The 13,543-nt window shown below is 40.4% G+C and overlaps 1 protein-coding gene across 1 annotated transcript in view; it reads left to right on the plus strand.

Moving 5' to 3' along the window:
- The first annotated feature begins 6,454 nt into the window (after positions 1-6,454).
- LOC148835776 (ankyrin repeat domain-containing protein 10-like) overlaps positions 6,455-13,543 on the plus strand; it is a 48,995-nt gene continuing 41,906 nt past the window's right edge. Inside the window, exon 1 of the mRNA XM_088912616.1 lies at positions 6,455-6,802. Coding sequence (XP_088768742.1) covers positions 6,605-6,802 — 198 coding nt within the window. The 5' untranslated portion in view covers positions 6,455-6,604. The remainder of the gene's footprint in view (positions 6,803-13,543) is intronic.

The following is a 13,543-nucleotide window of genomic DNA, read 5'->3' on the forward strand; positions in this document are numbered from 1 at the left end:
AAGGGGGGGGGGGAAGACGGGGGCAAATTAGTTATGTGGGTAGATGTATCAATATATATTCCAATTAAAACATTTCCTCTCTACATTGGTGTGAGGTCCGGGGCAGAGACTACGGCTGATCCCTCCTTCTCCATGTAGATGCAGATGATGACGATTTGCTTTTGAAAATCCAGCAGGTCGTTTTTTGCTTTCCTCTGGGGTTGTTTTGGCAAGCTGTCAAATGCCTTTCTCTATTATACACACAACCTGCATTGCCTCCCACAAGTGATCTTCCGGCAGATGACATCATGGACACGGAAAAGCGACATGGCCACTTACAATGGTATTGAGAGAGGTATATTTGCATGGCACAGGAATACTTTTGCATGGTTTTACATATGTGGCCTTTGAAATAGGATGGCAGCATCTGGATATGCAAAACCTCTAGCATTTTGCCGTGAAAGAAAAAGGCACTGTTTTGTGTGGGGGTAAACCTGAACTGGGAATAATTCTCACCCCTGTGTTGCCTGTAGTGTATTTTATTGATTTGGTATTTGTGTTCTTTTTTGACTATGTCGAACCTGGAAAAACACATCACTGATATTTGAAAAATAATCACAGTATTTAATTGATTAAAGTGCTATCACCCCCCCCCCCCTTAAAGGATAGTGGGCGTTCAAAATATTTTTCTAATTAAAGGGTAATTCAAATTATTTACGCATCTCCCAAAAAAGCTTCAGAGATAGCACCTTAATGCGTTTGGATACGAAAGCCCGCCGCCTTGTGGGGACTCCTAGTATGATTTTTCGCTTAAAACGACCTGTTTTGTCCTATTTTGTTCCACGGTTTGACTTTAATGCTTTCCTGACAGAACTTGTGAATGAGCCAGACTACATGCTTTATAAACTGTCGGTTAAATGCATACATTTCTCATAATCGATTTAATACATTTCATTAAGTGGTGAGATAAATATTTTCCTATACCCACTCAGGAGGCGGATATGTACAAATGAATCGTCAATAAATGTTTTATTCACACAATGGCAGTTTAAGCTGTTTTATGTATTGTGAATGCTTTTGTGCATCCTATGTTGTTGTTTCGCTTTTGCAGAATGCTAGATAATGTTTTTTTAAATAAAATATTGAATAATGAACAATGAAAATGCAGTTACATTCATTTAAGGACCAACACTGGAACATACCAGCACCTTATTAGCTAGATGTGATTTTTCTTTTCGAAATTCGTTGATTTCGATTTAATTATACTGCAAAAGCAATGCTTACAAAGCGATAAAGAACTCTAATACAACAAATGGTAATCACAGTTTATTTGTTATGATCAATAAATTGACAAACACAAACTATAAGCAAAGGATAATTTAAGATATTAGATACTTGAAAATATCAATTATTTAATATTATACTAATATTCTTAATCTATAAAATGTTGAAGAGTTTTCGACAAAACTATCCGCCGTGTAATTATTTCTGTTTCCACACGAGGGAGACCTTGCAGCGAAAATCGTTTTACAAAATTATTTTCCGTTAAGGGATTGTTTTTGTATTCTAGATCTATTTGGCTTTTATGTGGGAATTCATAGTCTTGTGTAACAACATGTATCATATCTGTTTAACGTATAAGAATTATTAAAATATAATTTGTGTGTTTCTAAAATATTTTAATATCTACTATTCCTTCCTATTGCTACTACCAATATTACTACTACCGCTGAGAATAACAAACACAGCAACGTTTCTGGTGATGATGACAAATTTCATGTTGGGATCTTAAATTAAAAACATGGAACAACGGGATTAAACTTGTAATTTTCAAATGGGTCTTTTTGGATAAGCCTACCACTAACAAAATTTCTTTCTTCATAACATGATGATTATGTCACCTTACAGTTTACGGACAAACACGTGCGATATGTTGGTGAAATAATCACAAGACGGAAAAAAGCCACATCACCATGAAGCCCAGAAGACAATGACATATCAGGACATGACACTTGTGCTTTAGAAAAGGGGCTGAGAGGTTTTCTTAAGAACTGTAGAGACTATAAGACTACACCCTAAAGAAAGGTAGTGAAATTCAGCTTTTCTTTAATCTAAAATAAAAGCACAGCCAATTAAATCTGGTGCTTCTATCACACACCACCCTACAGGCATGTACGAACAGTTATTGTCATTACACAAAGGGAAAATCGGCCCTGGTGTGTGGTTGTGCGTGTTTGTGTCACTGTATGCCCTGTAATGGATATGTGTCCTGTCCAGGGCATATCCCGTGTTGTACCTGTTGGTTGCCAAGGTAGGCTCGGACACCCGAATTAAATGAAGAGAAGAATATGGGACAAATCCAAAACTTTATTTAAAACTATATTCTTGTAAGGAAGTAGATTAATGGAAGGTAACAGTGACTGAATAATATTTACCTCAACTGTATAAACTTTATGTGTAATCACATTTATTCTAAAGGCTCTTCAAGCATGTTACATGTTGCAAGGAACTCATTTCATCCTGCAGTGACACTGATAAGGCTATGAATTTAACATTTAAATGATGAATTCTAAAAGAATACATTTTAAAAAACAAAAATCACCTGAGTTTGTTTAATAAGATTTTCATCTCTCCCATCACTTACCTACTCTTTCAATCTTGTTTTTGTCTTCTTCCTTGTCTTATTGTTGTAATCATATTATTGGCAATTAATACACAAACTAAACTTTTTAAATTAAAATCATTAGTCATAACACAGTCTGCTATGATTGAAGAAATGTTTATGAAAACCATAAGTAAGTAATCAGCTTCTTGTACTGCTTTTAAAATGATGTATTTTTTTTTATTTGGCCTGTTTTTCTTTCTCAGCTTTCATCTGAAATTCTTTCTGAACTGTGCTTATTTACTTCAATCATTTTTCATTGTGGATTAATTATTTTTATTCTGCGTCCCATGGGGAACTCTTCCAGCAATCAGCACACCTGAAATATTGATGTGGTTTTGAAGTTATCAGCACTATATGCTTAAACCCTTCACAGTACATATGCTAACACAAACAGTAACACAGCAATATTACTGAGCAATACGCTACAAGAAAAAAAACATTGCCCAATTTCCTTTAAGGGAAATCTGTCAAGGAAAAACATGTGTTGATGATAAATGGATAACACAATGCTAACACCCATCTCCAACCTGGCACAAGTGCTCTGTTTTAAAGCCAAATTTACACAAACATCTTCTCTCTGGGTTCTGTTTCATTGTGCTGGAACAACAGTCATGTTTCAAATACATGTGGGCTGAGTCCAAGGTGCTTCATAGTAAAATTTAATGTACTGCATTACATATGTGTGAAAAACTCACACTTGCCGTACTTCATATTTGATAAAATGTGTTTTACCGTCAGAAAAATGTTAAGACACAAGTTGTTTTTCACCATTCTCCTGCCTGCCAGTCTGACACCAGCAGCTTTTCTAAACCAGCGACCCATACTTGATCGTAGAAGGTTCTGAAATTGTTAGCTGTAACTTTGGTTTTGAACGTGAAACTTCAAAATAAATTCGATTATTCCAAATGTGTTTTTACATCGCATTGTTTGGGAATGTGCGTAACTTAATGTCCAATGCAGGATGTGTGAAACTGATTTATTTAAAAGAGACAACAGTTTTGATTACAGTATTTTAAAACTGTTAACAGTTTTGGTCATTTGAGAGTGAGATTCAAAAGCACTCTTTTTTGTGAAAGAGAAACTTCAGAAATAAAATATATAGTGTTAAACACTGTGAATTTGTATTACAATTTCTGTTTTTCTCTATTTTCATCTGAGTGTCACTAGGTAATGGGGTACAGCTTTGATCTTTTGTTATATTCTGTATAAATTAGAAATTAAGAAACGTTTTTTGTCTGCTTTCTGAAGAATTGGAGGGTGGCGAGTTTGAACACAAAGACCAAACAATTCTTCGTGTCAACATCAGGGGTAGCTGTGGAGTCCATCGGTCAAATTTAAAACTGGGAATTTTAAAACTGAAATTAAAAAAATAACAGATAAAACCCACTTTTCAAAAATATGACCCAAATCCATCTCTGTCATGTGAATGAACTTTTTTGCAATCTTTTCATTTTCTTTTTTTTAAGTACTCTTAAAAAATGCTAAAATAAGCTTGAACACTATTTTTGAAAATGAATTTGTTTTGTAATGATTCACAATTAGCTGAATTGATTACCTTAACATTAAGCAAAGCTTTAACGTTAAGAGCACAATACAAAGGAGGGACTGATATAATTTAGAAACACACCAATGTTTGTGAATATATTCTTTCTGGATATATATAATGAGAGAAGCAAAACAAAGCACGTTTTCTGGACAGACTTCTTTCAATCATATTTTAAATAAGCCCTTATATCATTCTTTCAGTTCTACAAATACTTTGCAATGGCTTAGTTTTTCCTGGGATAACCCGTGCACCATGGAAAAACAGTTTAATTAATTGCATTTTTGCCTAGTTAAAACATTAGAAATCATACAAACTAAAGGAGGCATCGTGGCCCGTCAAGATAATTTGGTTGCTATTACTAGCAGTCAAGGTATGAGCTAAGAAAACGTTTAATACTTAAAATATTTGCGAGAGTACCAACAATTTTCATATTATGTTTTAGAATATTTTCATTTTTATCTGTTAAATTCTGTTATAGAGAAGAGTGGGATTTTTTTGGGATGTGTACATTTGTGATGAGCTGAGTAAGTACTGCTGTCGGTAATTGTTTTATACAGGAAAAGTTAAGCTGCTAAATTTATGTTTGTTCTAAAAATGCTTAATGATATTAAGATCATTAGCATTTTGTTCCGTCCTGTTAATCTTGCAGGAAGTAATGCGTTCATACCACAACTTCTCAGTCGACAAGCTGGATGTCCAAATTTAGTTTCTAAAAATAGTATATTTGATTTAATTTCGCACGTAACTGAATAATAGATTATAAGGAGTGGAGATAGCCAGATTTGTTTCTGTCAAATCTGTCTGATGCCTAGCTTGTGAATAAACACTTAGCAGATAAGAAAGACAAGTAGTTTGCAAGATTTCACTCTGAAGAAGTCCTAGAATACTTTTGTGCGGCAACCCTGACTAGCCCATCTTCCAGGTGAGAACATAACGTGAATTTCTGCAGTCGGTGTTTTCAAAACTCCCACCCAACTATTCCCAGCGCCGCAAGGCACGCGAAAGCAAGTGCGAGTTTTCAATGAAATGTCCGTTTCCGTAAAATGTTTCGCTGCATGGAGGAAAACGAACAGTTATGCCTTAAAGAAATATACGCCCCCTTGCAGTCAGTCAGTTGTTCGCTCCTTGTCCTTCAGTCTGTTCAATGGCTGCAGTTTCGGCGGCTCCGCCTCACCAGCCCGGTCTGTGATCCTGTCTCGTCCCCCCCCCACGACCTCGGGTTGAAAAGCCGGGCATGGAGATCGTGAAGACTCGATGCATTTTATCATGAATTATTTATCACAAGACTAAAAAGAAAACTGGCCGTTTGAAGGTGTAATAGAACTGGTTTGTTTAACGAGGAGTTCCTAGAAATGACCTTTGTAGTGTCAGTAGTCGTAAGTGAACTTTAACAGTGGTGAACGTGTCCTGGTACAACGTTAGCAAACTCGGGCTGCTCTACATGTATGAACATGTAGAGCAGTGCAGTGTCCCGCGTCTGATGTATCCAGCTGTTGTACCGTCCTTTGCCTCGTCACTTCAACGTTTAAATGGCGATTCCCCATAAAATTTAGCATCTCTTTGATCCGTGGGACCGATCCCGTTGCTGAATGAAGCCAGATCTTCATCTTCGACAGTCTGGCAGATGTCCACAATATAATTTACAACGGTATCTTAGATATGATCAGCTATGGTACCGCAGTACTAGTAAAACTGCTGGCTTCTGTGTTTAAATTTATAAGATTACATTGGTAACATTTTCGTCTCACAGCAAAGTTAACTGTTTGAATCGAAGCTCCACCCTTAAGCTGATATTAAGGGGTCACTTGTAATTACATGAATACTTTAAGTGCTTGTGAGTTGACAGACGCTTGATAAATATCTACTTCATAATTTGTATTTTCCAAAAGTCGTCCTGGAAGGTGGTCAATAGGATCACAAGAAGTAAGAGAATCTTTAAATAGCTTTATTTAATTCGCTTCTGAAGATAAACTTTCAAATTAAAATTCCCGGATGCATTTATGCACGGTGTATGTTATGTATGTAACAATGTATTACCGTTCAACAAACGCCACCAACCCGTCATTTTGGCTTTCAGCGCCAACATATTGAGAAAATAATCCATGTCGGGATTTCCTGTGCTTTGGACATCTCAGTAAGGCCGGAGATGCGAGTCGACCGCCGTCTTGGTTACCCAACGGAGTCCATGCCGGGTTTTGCATGGCGTTTCTTGAAGTTTCACTTCTGAGTGTGTGCGAGGTTGGGTTTCTTTGTGTGCGTGTGTGGTTGTCTCTGCCCGCGGCGCGGCGTGCGTCTCTCTTAAAGCGCTTACAGAAGCGTATGTTTTTTTTAAATATTTTGTTTTGTACATTTTAAGTCTCCCCCCCACACACACCACCCTCCTTCTCAGTGACGAACTCTGTTATCGTGGAACGATGTCCGTGGGGTTCGAGTCGGGATTCTCGAGTGAAGAGGTGCTGAATATTCGCTTCCCACTCCACAGGGCTTGCCGAGATGGGGATATCGGCGCCCTGTGCTCGCTGCTGCAGCGCACCGCAAACCTGGCGGACCTGGTCGCCGAAGACTCCTTCTACGGCTGGACACCCATACACTGGGCTGCTCATTTCGGAAAGGTAAAACGTTTTCCCCGCTGAGCGCTGCGTCACGGAAGCGAACGCGAAGTGGAATTCGTCACCGGGGCGAATTTCACAAAATTGACAAATGAAAAAGCCGCCATTGTAAGGATCACCTACAAATTCCAGGAGCTTTCAGCGGTACCGCTCAGAAATATCTCCGATAACTTACTACTATCCCATCGTTTTCGCTACTCCAAACACACACACAAAAAAAAGACGCAGGAACACATTTAGAATTTGAATTTGGGATGAGGACAGGCATTGTTCACGTCGTTGTGTACTTCATTTTTTTTAAGATCAGGTTAAAAAGCCGGAGGTTTTTAAAAAAACTGGTTTTAAGTTTGGAGACATTCCCCGGGAGATAAAAAACATAGGGTGAAGAGCGGTGTTTATTATTTTTTTTCAGTCTCCATCTGAGTGTGGCGAAAAAATGTTTTTCAAAATGGCTTTTCCTTTAATGTAACGAGCGTCCTGTCCAAAAAAATGTATTACCGTGTTTTTCGTAACATCAGGCGCTGCAACCTGAAAAGATTTCTTTGCTGGGGTGTTGTTAAGACCAGTGTTGTTGTTGTTTTTGTGTGTTCTGTGGTATATACGTCTCTCTGTGTTTTTAATTGTCGACACCCGGCAAGGTGTTACGAGAAACAGCGTCGCTTTGTAGTAGATACAAAATCCTGTAATTACAGTAGCGTCTCAGGCAGGCTCTCTGGCGTGGTCTGATGTCTATTGGCTACACGCTGACCAATAAGTTGAAAGGCGCCAACATAAACCTGCGCTCAAGTGCCGGGAAAGAGACGAGGTTTAAGGTAAAAAGGCCGCGCCTGTTGATTTTTGAATGTCCGGGCAGGAACGATGCCTGGGAAAAAAAAAACACCCCATAAGATCACATGCAGTCAGTTGGGAGATGTTATTTTTAAAGAGCCTCTCGAAGGAAAAATAACTGCCCCAGACTTTGGCTTCCTAATTATCTAAGAGGTTCTCAACACCCCCTGGTCCTGTGGGACCAGTGTCTGCTGTTGTTCGTACCAGCTGGCTCATTAACTGCCCTGCCATTAGACACGCACAAGTGATCCGCTGGCTTGTTAAGACTTTTTCTGAATATAAGCCTAGACGTAAAAAAGGCTGTGAGATATATTATGTCTTTTAATATTTTTATTTTTATATTAAAATATACTTTATATTTATAGTATCAAAATAGTATTACATAGCATATACTTGTATGAAAATATTGTGTCATATTAAAATGATTCAGCATAAAGCTGTTAAAAAGCAATGATATTGTGACAGCTGTAGAGGTGGCGGTTGAAGAGTCACAGGGGTCTGTATTTGCAGTTCTCGGCTTCAGAGCAAAGAGTAGGAAGACGAGGCGTTTGCTGAGCTGTAGCGGTTGAGAGTCACATTGATCAAATGGATCTGTCTGGTATACCTGGGTTGATGAGCTAACTCATTAAGAGTCCCCATCAGTGAAAAAGCCAGCATAAAGCACAGGTAGACAGAATCAGAGAAGCAGCGGGCGAGAAGGCCGTGTTTCGATCAACCTTGCAGACCAGATTCGAGTATTTAAACCTTGTTGTTTCAGGCCAGCAAGAGAGAGAGATACACCTGTGTCCTAAATAAAGCAATACAGTTCAGAACTAAATCTCTCCTCTTTAAAAATCCAGATGCTCTAAAGCGAATGAAACCCTATCTAACTGTTCTTAAAAAAATGCATCCACTAAGAAGGAGAGAATGTTTTTAACCCAGGGATTCTTTGTAAAGGAAATCAGAGTTTCCCAGCCATCTTAGTACTAGGTTAGCAGTCTGGGTTTTTCTGGTTGGTCATGCAGGCCTCCGAAACACCTTGTTTGTAAATGAGGTACCGGGAGTTGTGTCGTGTGTTCTTTAGTTTTTGTTGTTGTCGTTGTTCGTATTCATCTATCCCAGTTTGAATGATTTATTACTCCTTTGCCAGAACTGTGCCAGGATACAAAGATCAAGTGCCTCTACCTATACCAACCACTTGGGTATGTTCTTGGCATATCTTTACAGTTTGGGTGTTGTGAGTATCTATTTAAATTTTAATGATCCCGCTCAATATTTTTGTTATTCTCAAGTTTCGTAACCATTATATTTGTAATAATTGGAAGAGCTTTTTATAAAGTACAGTTCAGTCAAATCGGTTTTCAAACCACATGATTACAGTAGAAGTTGAAAGCTCTGAATCATTTTTACAAATTTGGACTCGCATGCTCAGTAAATTCCATCCAAGGAAAAAAAAAACACCCTTTACTTTAGCAAAATAAGTCAACACTCTCTTGAGAATATGGAACATGCATGAAAATACATGCAATTAAAGTTTTCCTTTCAGGCAAATTCCTGTTTTGTTTCATGATTGACAGTAGTAAAGCACTGAAGAATCTTTAATCTAGAATCTCTTTACAAAACAACTACAAGTGTTTCGTTTAAACTGCAGTAATACTGTGGAGTGATAAAGTCCAGGAGGATAATTGTGTGTCAACTATACACGTTTAAATAAAATGATTTGTAATGTAAAAAGCTTTCCCTCACAAGCACTAACCAGCATCACTTCTGTAGAAAACTAATTATTAAAATTAAAGCTTTACATATTCTCAAATGGGACTTCAGGCAAGTACAGTACTTTCATTGAACAGCAAGCCCCTTATCAGAGTGGTATCTGTGGAAGCAAACTTTTATTTAGCAGATCAGAAAGGACTGAATTTGGAATATATCATTCAGACAATTAAACATCAGGGGAGACCCAAGACTTCTCTGTATACTCTGTCAGAGTCTGTCAGTTCAGGCTTTCCAGTCTTGTTGAAGTCAATAGCCTGGTTTCTTTCAGAACATGGCTGGGTGAGATCCTTGGTTCAATTGGCTACTAACTGCTAAAGGGGCTGAATGCCTTCCTCTCATTTGTGTGTGTTCTTAGGTAATCTGAAGTGCTCAATGTATTGTTTCTGCAGAGACGGGTCAGGGATGGACGTACAGGTTGATTAACCTCCCGAGGCAGAAGTGTTTCAGTTTCTGGAAACGGAAACACAGCGATGGTGCTGACACTGTAAATATGGGCAGAAAACATTTTGTAATGCGCTGAAGTTATTTGTTTTGGAACCTCAACTGTCAGAGCTACCAGAAGATTTTTCTTCTGAGTCAGAAGTAATATATAATGCAAATGCAGTGGTGTTTTTTTTTTTTGTGGAGTGTACAGTAGCCTCTTGTTTCACATAAGCTGGGACAGTTTCCAAGAAAGATGAGAGCCTGTTTGCCTAAATGCCATCTTGTGTTTTTTTTCTGTCTGGCAGCTGTGTTCACGCGATACTGCCATGTCCGTTCGTGAAGGAGTAGATATTGGCAGTGTGCACCACTGTGGTCTGTGTTGGAAAAAACTCAGCGTGTGTGATAGATGAGGGAGTATGTAGTGCGTTTTTTAAACCAGAATGGGGACAATGCACTAAGCTCTGCAGTTAAGTACAATAATTTATATGGTGGTAGCATGAACAGGGTGACGTATAACTCCTTTGCCAATGATATTCAGTTCCCTTATGTTTCTTCTTTAAGGTCTGAAGACTTTTGTGAGTAAATTTGCTGTCAGTCAGTTGGCATTAAAGTGCAGGGCTGATAGTGGAGTGTTCAACTGTGGGCTTACTCTCATGTAAAATTGGTTTAAGCATCATAGGCAGTGTGCTGCCTGAGGAAAATGTGATTCATCCTTAATGGTTCTGTTTTCAATTAAATTCTCCTTACCAAACATGACTTGTTACTTTGCTTTGTCAGTGTTGCTCAGTGTGTAATTTATTTTAAGCTTTTTGTGCACTTGTAGGCTTAATAGGTGGATCTGTTATCAAGACTTCTGCTTTAGAGAGAGTGAAAGATGTAGAGGAGGCTTTTCAACCAGTCAGGGCATCATCAAACCTGTTAAATTACTCCCAAATGTTAACACACCTACAACTAATTACCAGCCCTGAGTTTAAACATTTCTGAATATAGTATTTTCAGTTTTGTTTCTTCATTGAACTCACTAGTTTCATCAGGGTTTAATTAGAGGAAAACAATGAAACGGTAGAGTGTTAAAGAGATTACTCCTGTCAGGGTCTGACAGGAATCAAAAGACATACAGTGATTTGAACAGAAGTCCGTAAAGCAGTATTCCAAAAAAGGCAAGCAACAATGTGTTTTTTTTTGAAGATTTCAAATGCCTTCAAGAAGTCAAGCCCGTCCTACACTGAAATGATGTGAACAGCAGCTGAGCGTTATGCAGGACAAGCCCTGGTCATCGCCGTAAATGTGGGTTGTCTTGAAGTGTGCTCTCCTCGACAGTGTGGAACCACAGCTGGGGTATTTCACATGATGCCTCATTTGTTATGGGGGAAAAAAGCTATTTTGGGAAAAGCAGAATTAGTAGAAATGAAGACAGTTGTAGCAATTACGCTTTCTGCAAACGCAGGGATTGTTGAAATGTTTGTACTTTCTCTGTTACATAGTGAATATCTTCCTATACGCTCAGGTCTGAACAGATGGTTTACAGATTTAGCAAGTGTTACTTATTAACCTTGCCCGTATTGATGTTTTAATGCATACAAGTCATATAAATCAAATTGCAGACTTGTTTGAAGACCGTAGTGTATAGACTTATACCTCAGTCTTCTGCATGAGTGTTTTACTGTACTCTGATGTTCAGGTTATGTGTGGTGAAAATATTTAATTCATGGTAGTGCCATATACCACACAGCCAGTTTTACTGGTAGGTTTTGAGTTTCAAAGTGAAGAAAGCTCTTGGAACAGTTTATAAATCTCAGTTTTGGTAACGGACACCCCTCTGTTCTGTTCTTGCCACTATTTATGATAGAGGCACAGCATATGGTGTAGAAAGTGCTAAGCCCTGGGACTTGTAAAGAAGGTGAAATGGATTTATATAAAAGAGCAGCTTCTTTTATTACTGCATTACATCTGGTCAGTGCGACATGTAAGCTTTTATTTGAATCTTAAAGAAGTCCTTAAAGAAGCACTCAGAATCAATATGCTTACTAGAGAGTATACAGTACTGAAGGTTTTTTTCCTGTGCTTTTGAACCTTGCCACATAAAAACCAGTAGCTCGAAACATTAATTGTCAAGTTACACTGAGGCATCAACTCTGTTGCATGAATCTTCTGCTTCAGGCTCTAGCTACAGACTGGTTTAATCTCTCTTTTCTCCTGCTTCCTCCATGCTTTTCTGTACTTTGGAGCTGCTCGTTTTAACCTGGTGAAAGTTTTATGTTATATGAAATGATGTGTTTAATGTGAGGAGCTCGCCTGTCCATCAGCGAGAGAATGTTTGCACATGAAGCGAAAGAGCTGTGTTGTGGGCATGGGGTGACACCCTAACTGGATTTGCTGTCACATTGAATCATCATGAGTAATGTCTTTCAGATAGCCTCCAGCTTCTGGCAGCAAGCTCTGCATTCTGTGATAAGATTTATTGGAAAATAACAACGTCACAATACAGGAGGCCCTGGAAAAAAAAACAATAAAATTCCAATTTGTGACATATTGATGCCTACCAGCTCTATGCTGAGCAGAGCACAAGCTGCTGTTGACTTTGCTTTTATCGTGTTTGTTCAGCCCTACGTTAGGGGTGGCCCTCTGGAGCCAGAACTGCTTCTGCGGGGAAACGTGTGGTCTGATCTGTCGCCCCACAGTGGCTCGTGGCAGATTTTTAAATGGTCTGTTCGGTATGGATCAGAATTAATTCACGGCAGCTCTTTTTTTAACATCGTAGAACGCCATTAAAAATTGTCCACATTTCGGGGTGCATGCAGGTATTCAAGGCATCTTCCTTTAAATCACCTGCTGCTGAAGTCAGATTGATCGTCAAGATAATTCTAGGCTGACGTATGCTAGTTACAGCTGAGCTGGACACACTGGCCCTCCAGGACAGGACTGGACAGGTCGGATCCAGAACTTTGTCACAATAAAAGCACGAAGAGGTTCGAGGGGAGAGCTACAAAAGAACAGGTAGAGGATAATTCGACACTGGAAAGTAGGAAGAGGAAACGTTTAGGCCGTGTTGCTATAGTTAGGAGTCTGAAGGCTAAAGAAGAACTTCTGTTCTCCTCGTCACTTCTATGCGCGGAGCTGCCGTTCCGCCCCATCTGGGTCTGGCCCCGTCCTCGGCGCGGAGCTGCCGTTCCGCCCCATCTGGGTCTGGCCCCGTTCTCGGCGCGGAGCTGCTGTTCCCCCCCATCTGGGTCTGGCCCCGTTCTCGGCGCGGAGCTGCCGTTCCGCCCCATCTGGGTCTGGCCCCGTTCTCGGCGCGGAGCTGCCGTTCCGCTCCGTCTGGGTCTGGCCCCGTTCTCAGGGCGGAGCTGCCGTTCCGCCCTGTGTCGGTCTGGCCCCGTTCTCGGCGCGGAGCTGCCGTTCCGCCCCATCTGGGTCTGGCCCCGTCCTCGGCGCGGAGCTGCCGTTCCGCCCCATCTGGGTCTGGCCCCGTTCTCGGCGCGGAGCTGCCGTTCCGCCCCATCTGGGTCTGGCCCCGTCCTCGGCGCGGAGCTGCCGTTCCGCCCCATCTGGGTCTGGCCCCGTCCTCGGCGCGGAGCTGCCGTTCCGCCCCATCTGGGTCTGGCCCCGTTCTCGGCGCGGAGCTGCCGTTCCGCCCCATCTGGGTCTGGCCCCGTCCTCGGCGCGGAGCTGCCGTTCCGCCCCATCTGGGTCTGGCCCCGTTCTCGGCGCGGAGCTGCCGTTCCGCTCCGTCTGGGTCTG

Source organism: Atractosteus spatula, chromosome 4, assembly GCF_055471065.1.
Source record: "Atractosteus spatula isolate fAtrSpa1 chromosome 4, fAtrSpa1.hap1, whole genome shotgun sequence".
NCBI lineage: Eukaryota > Metazoa > Chordata > Actinopteri > Semionotiformes > Lepisosteidae > Atractosteus > Atractosteus spatula.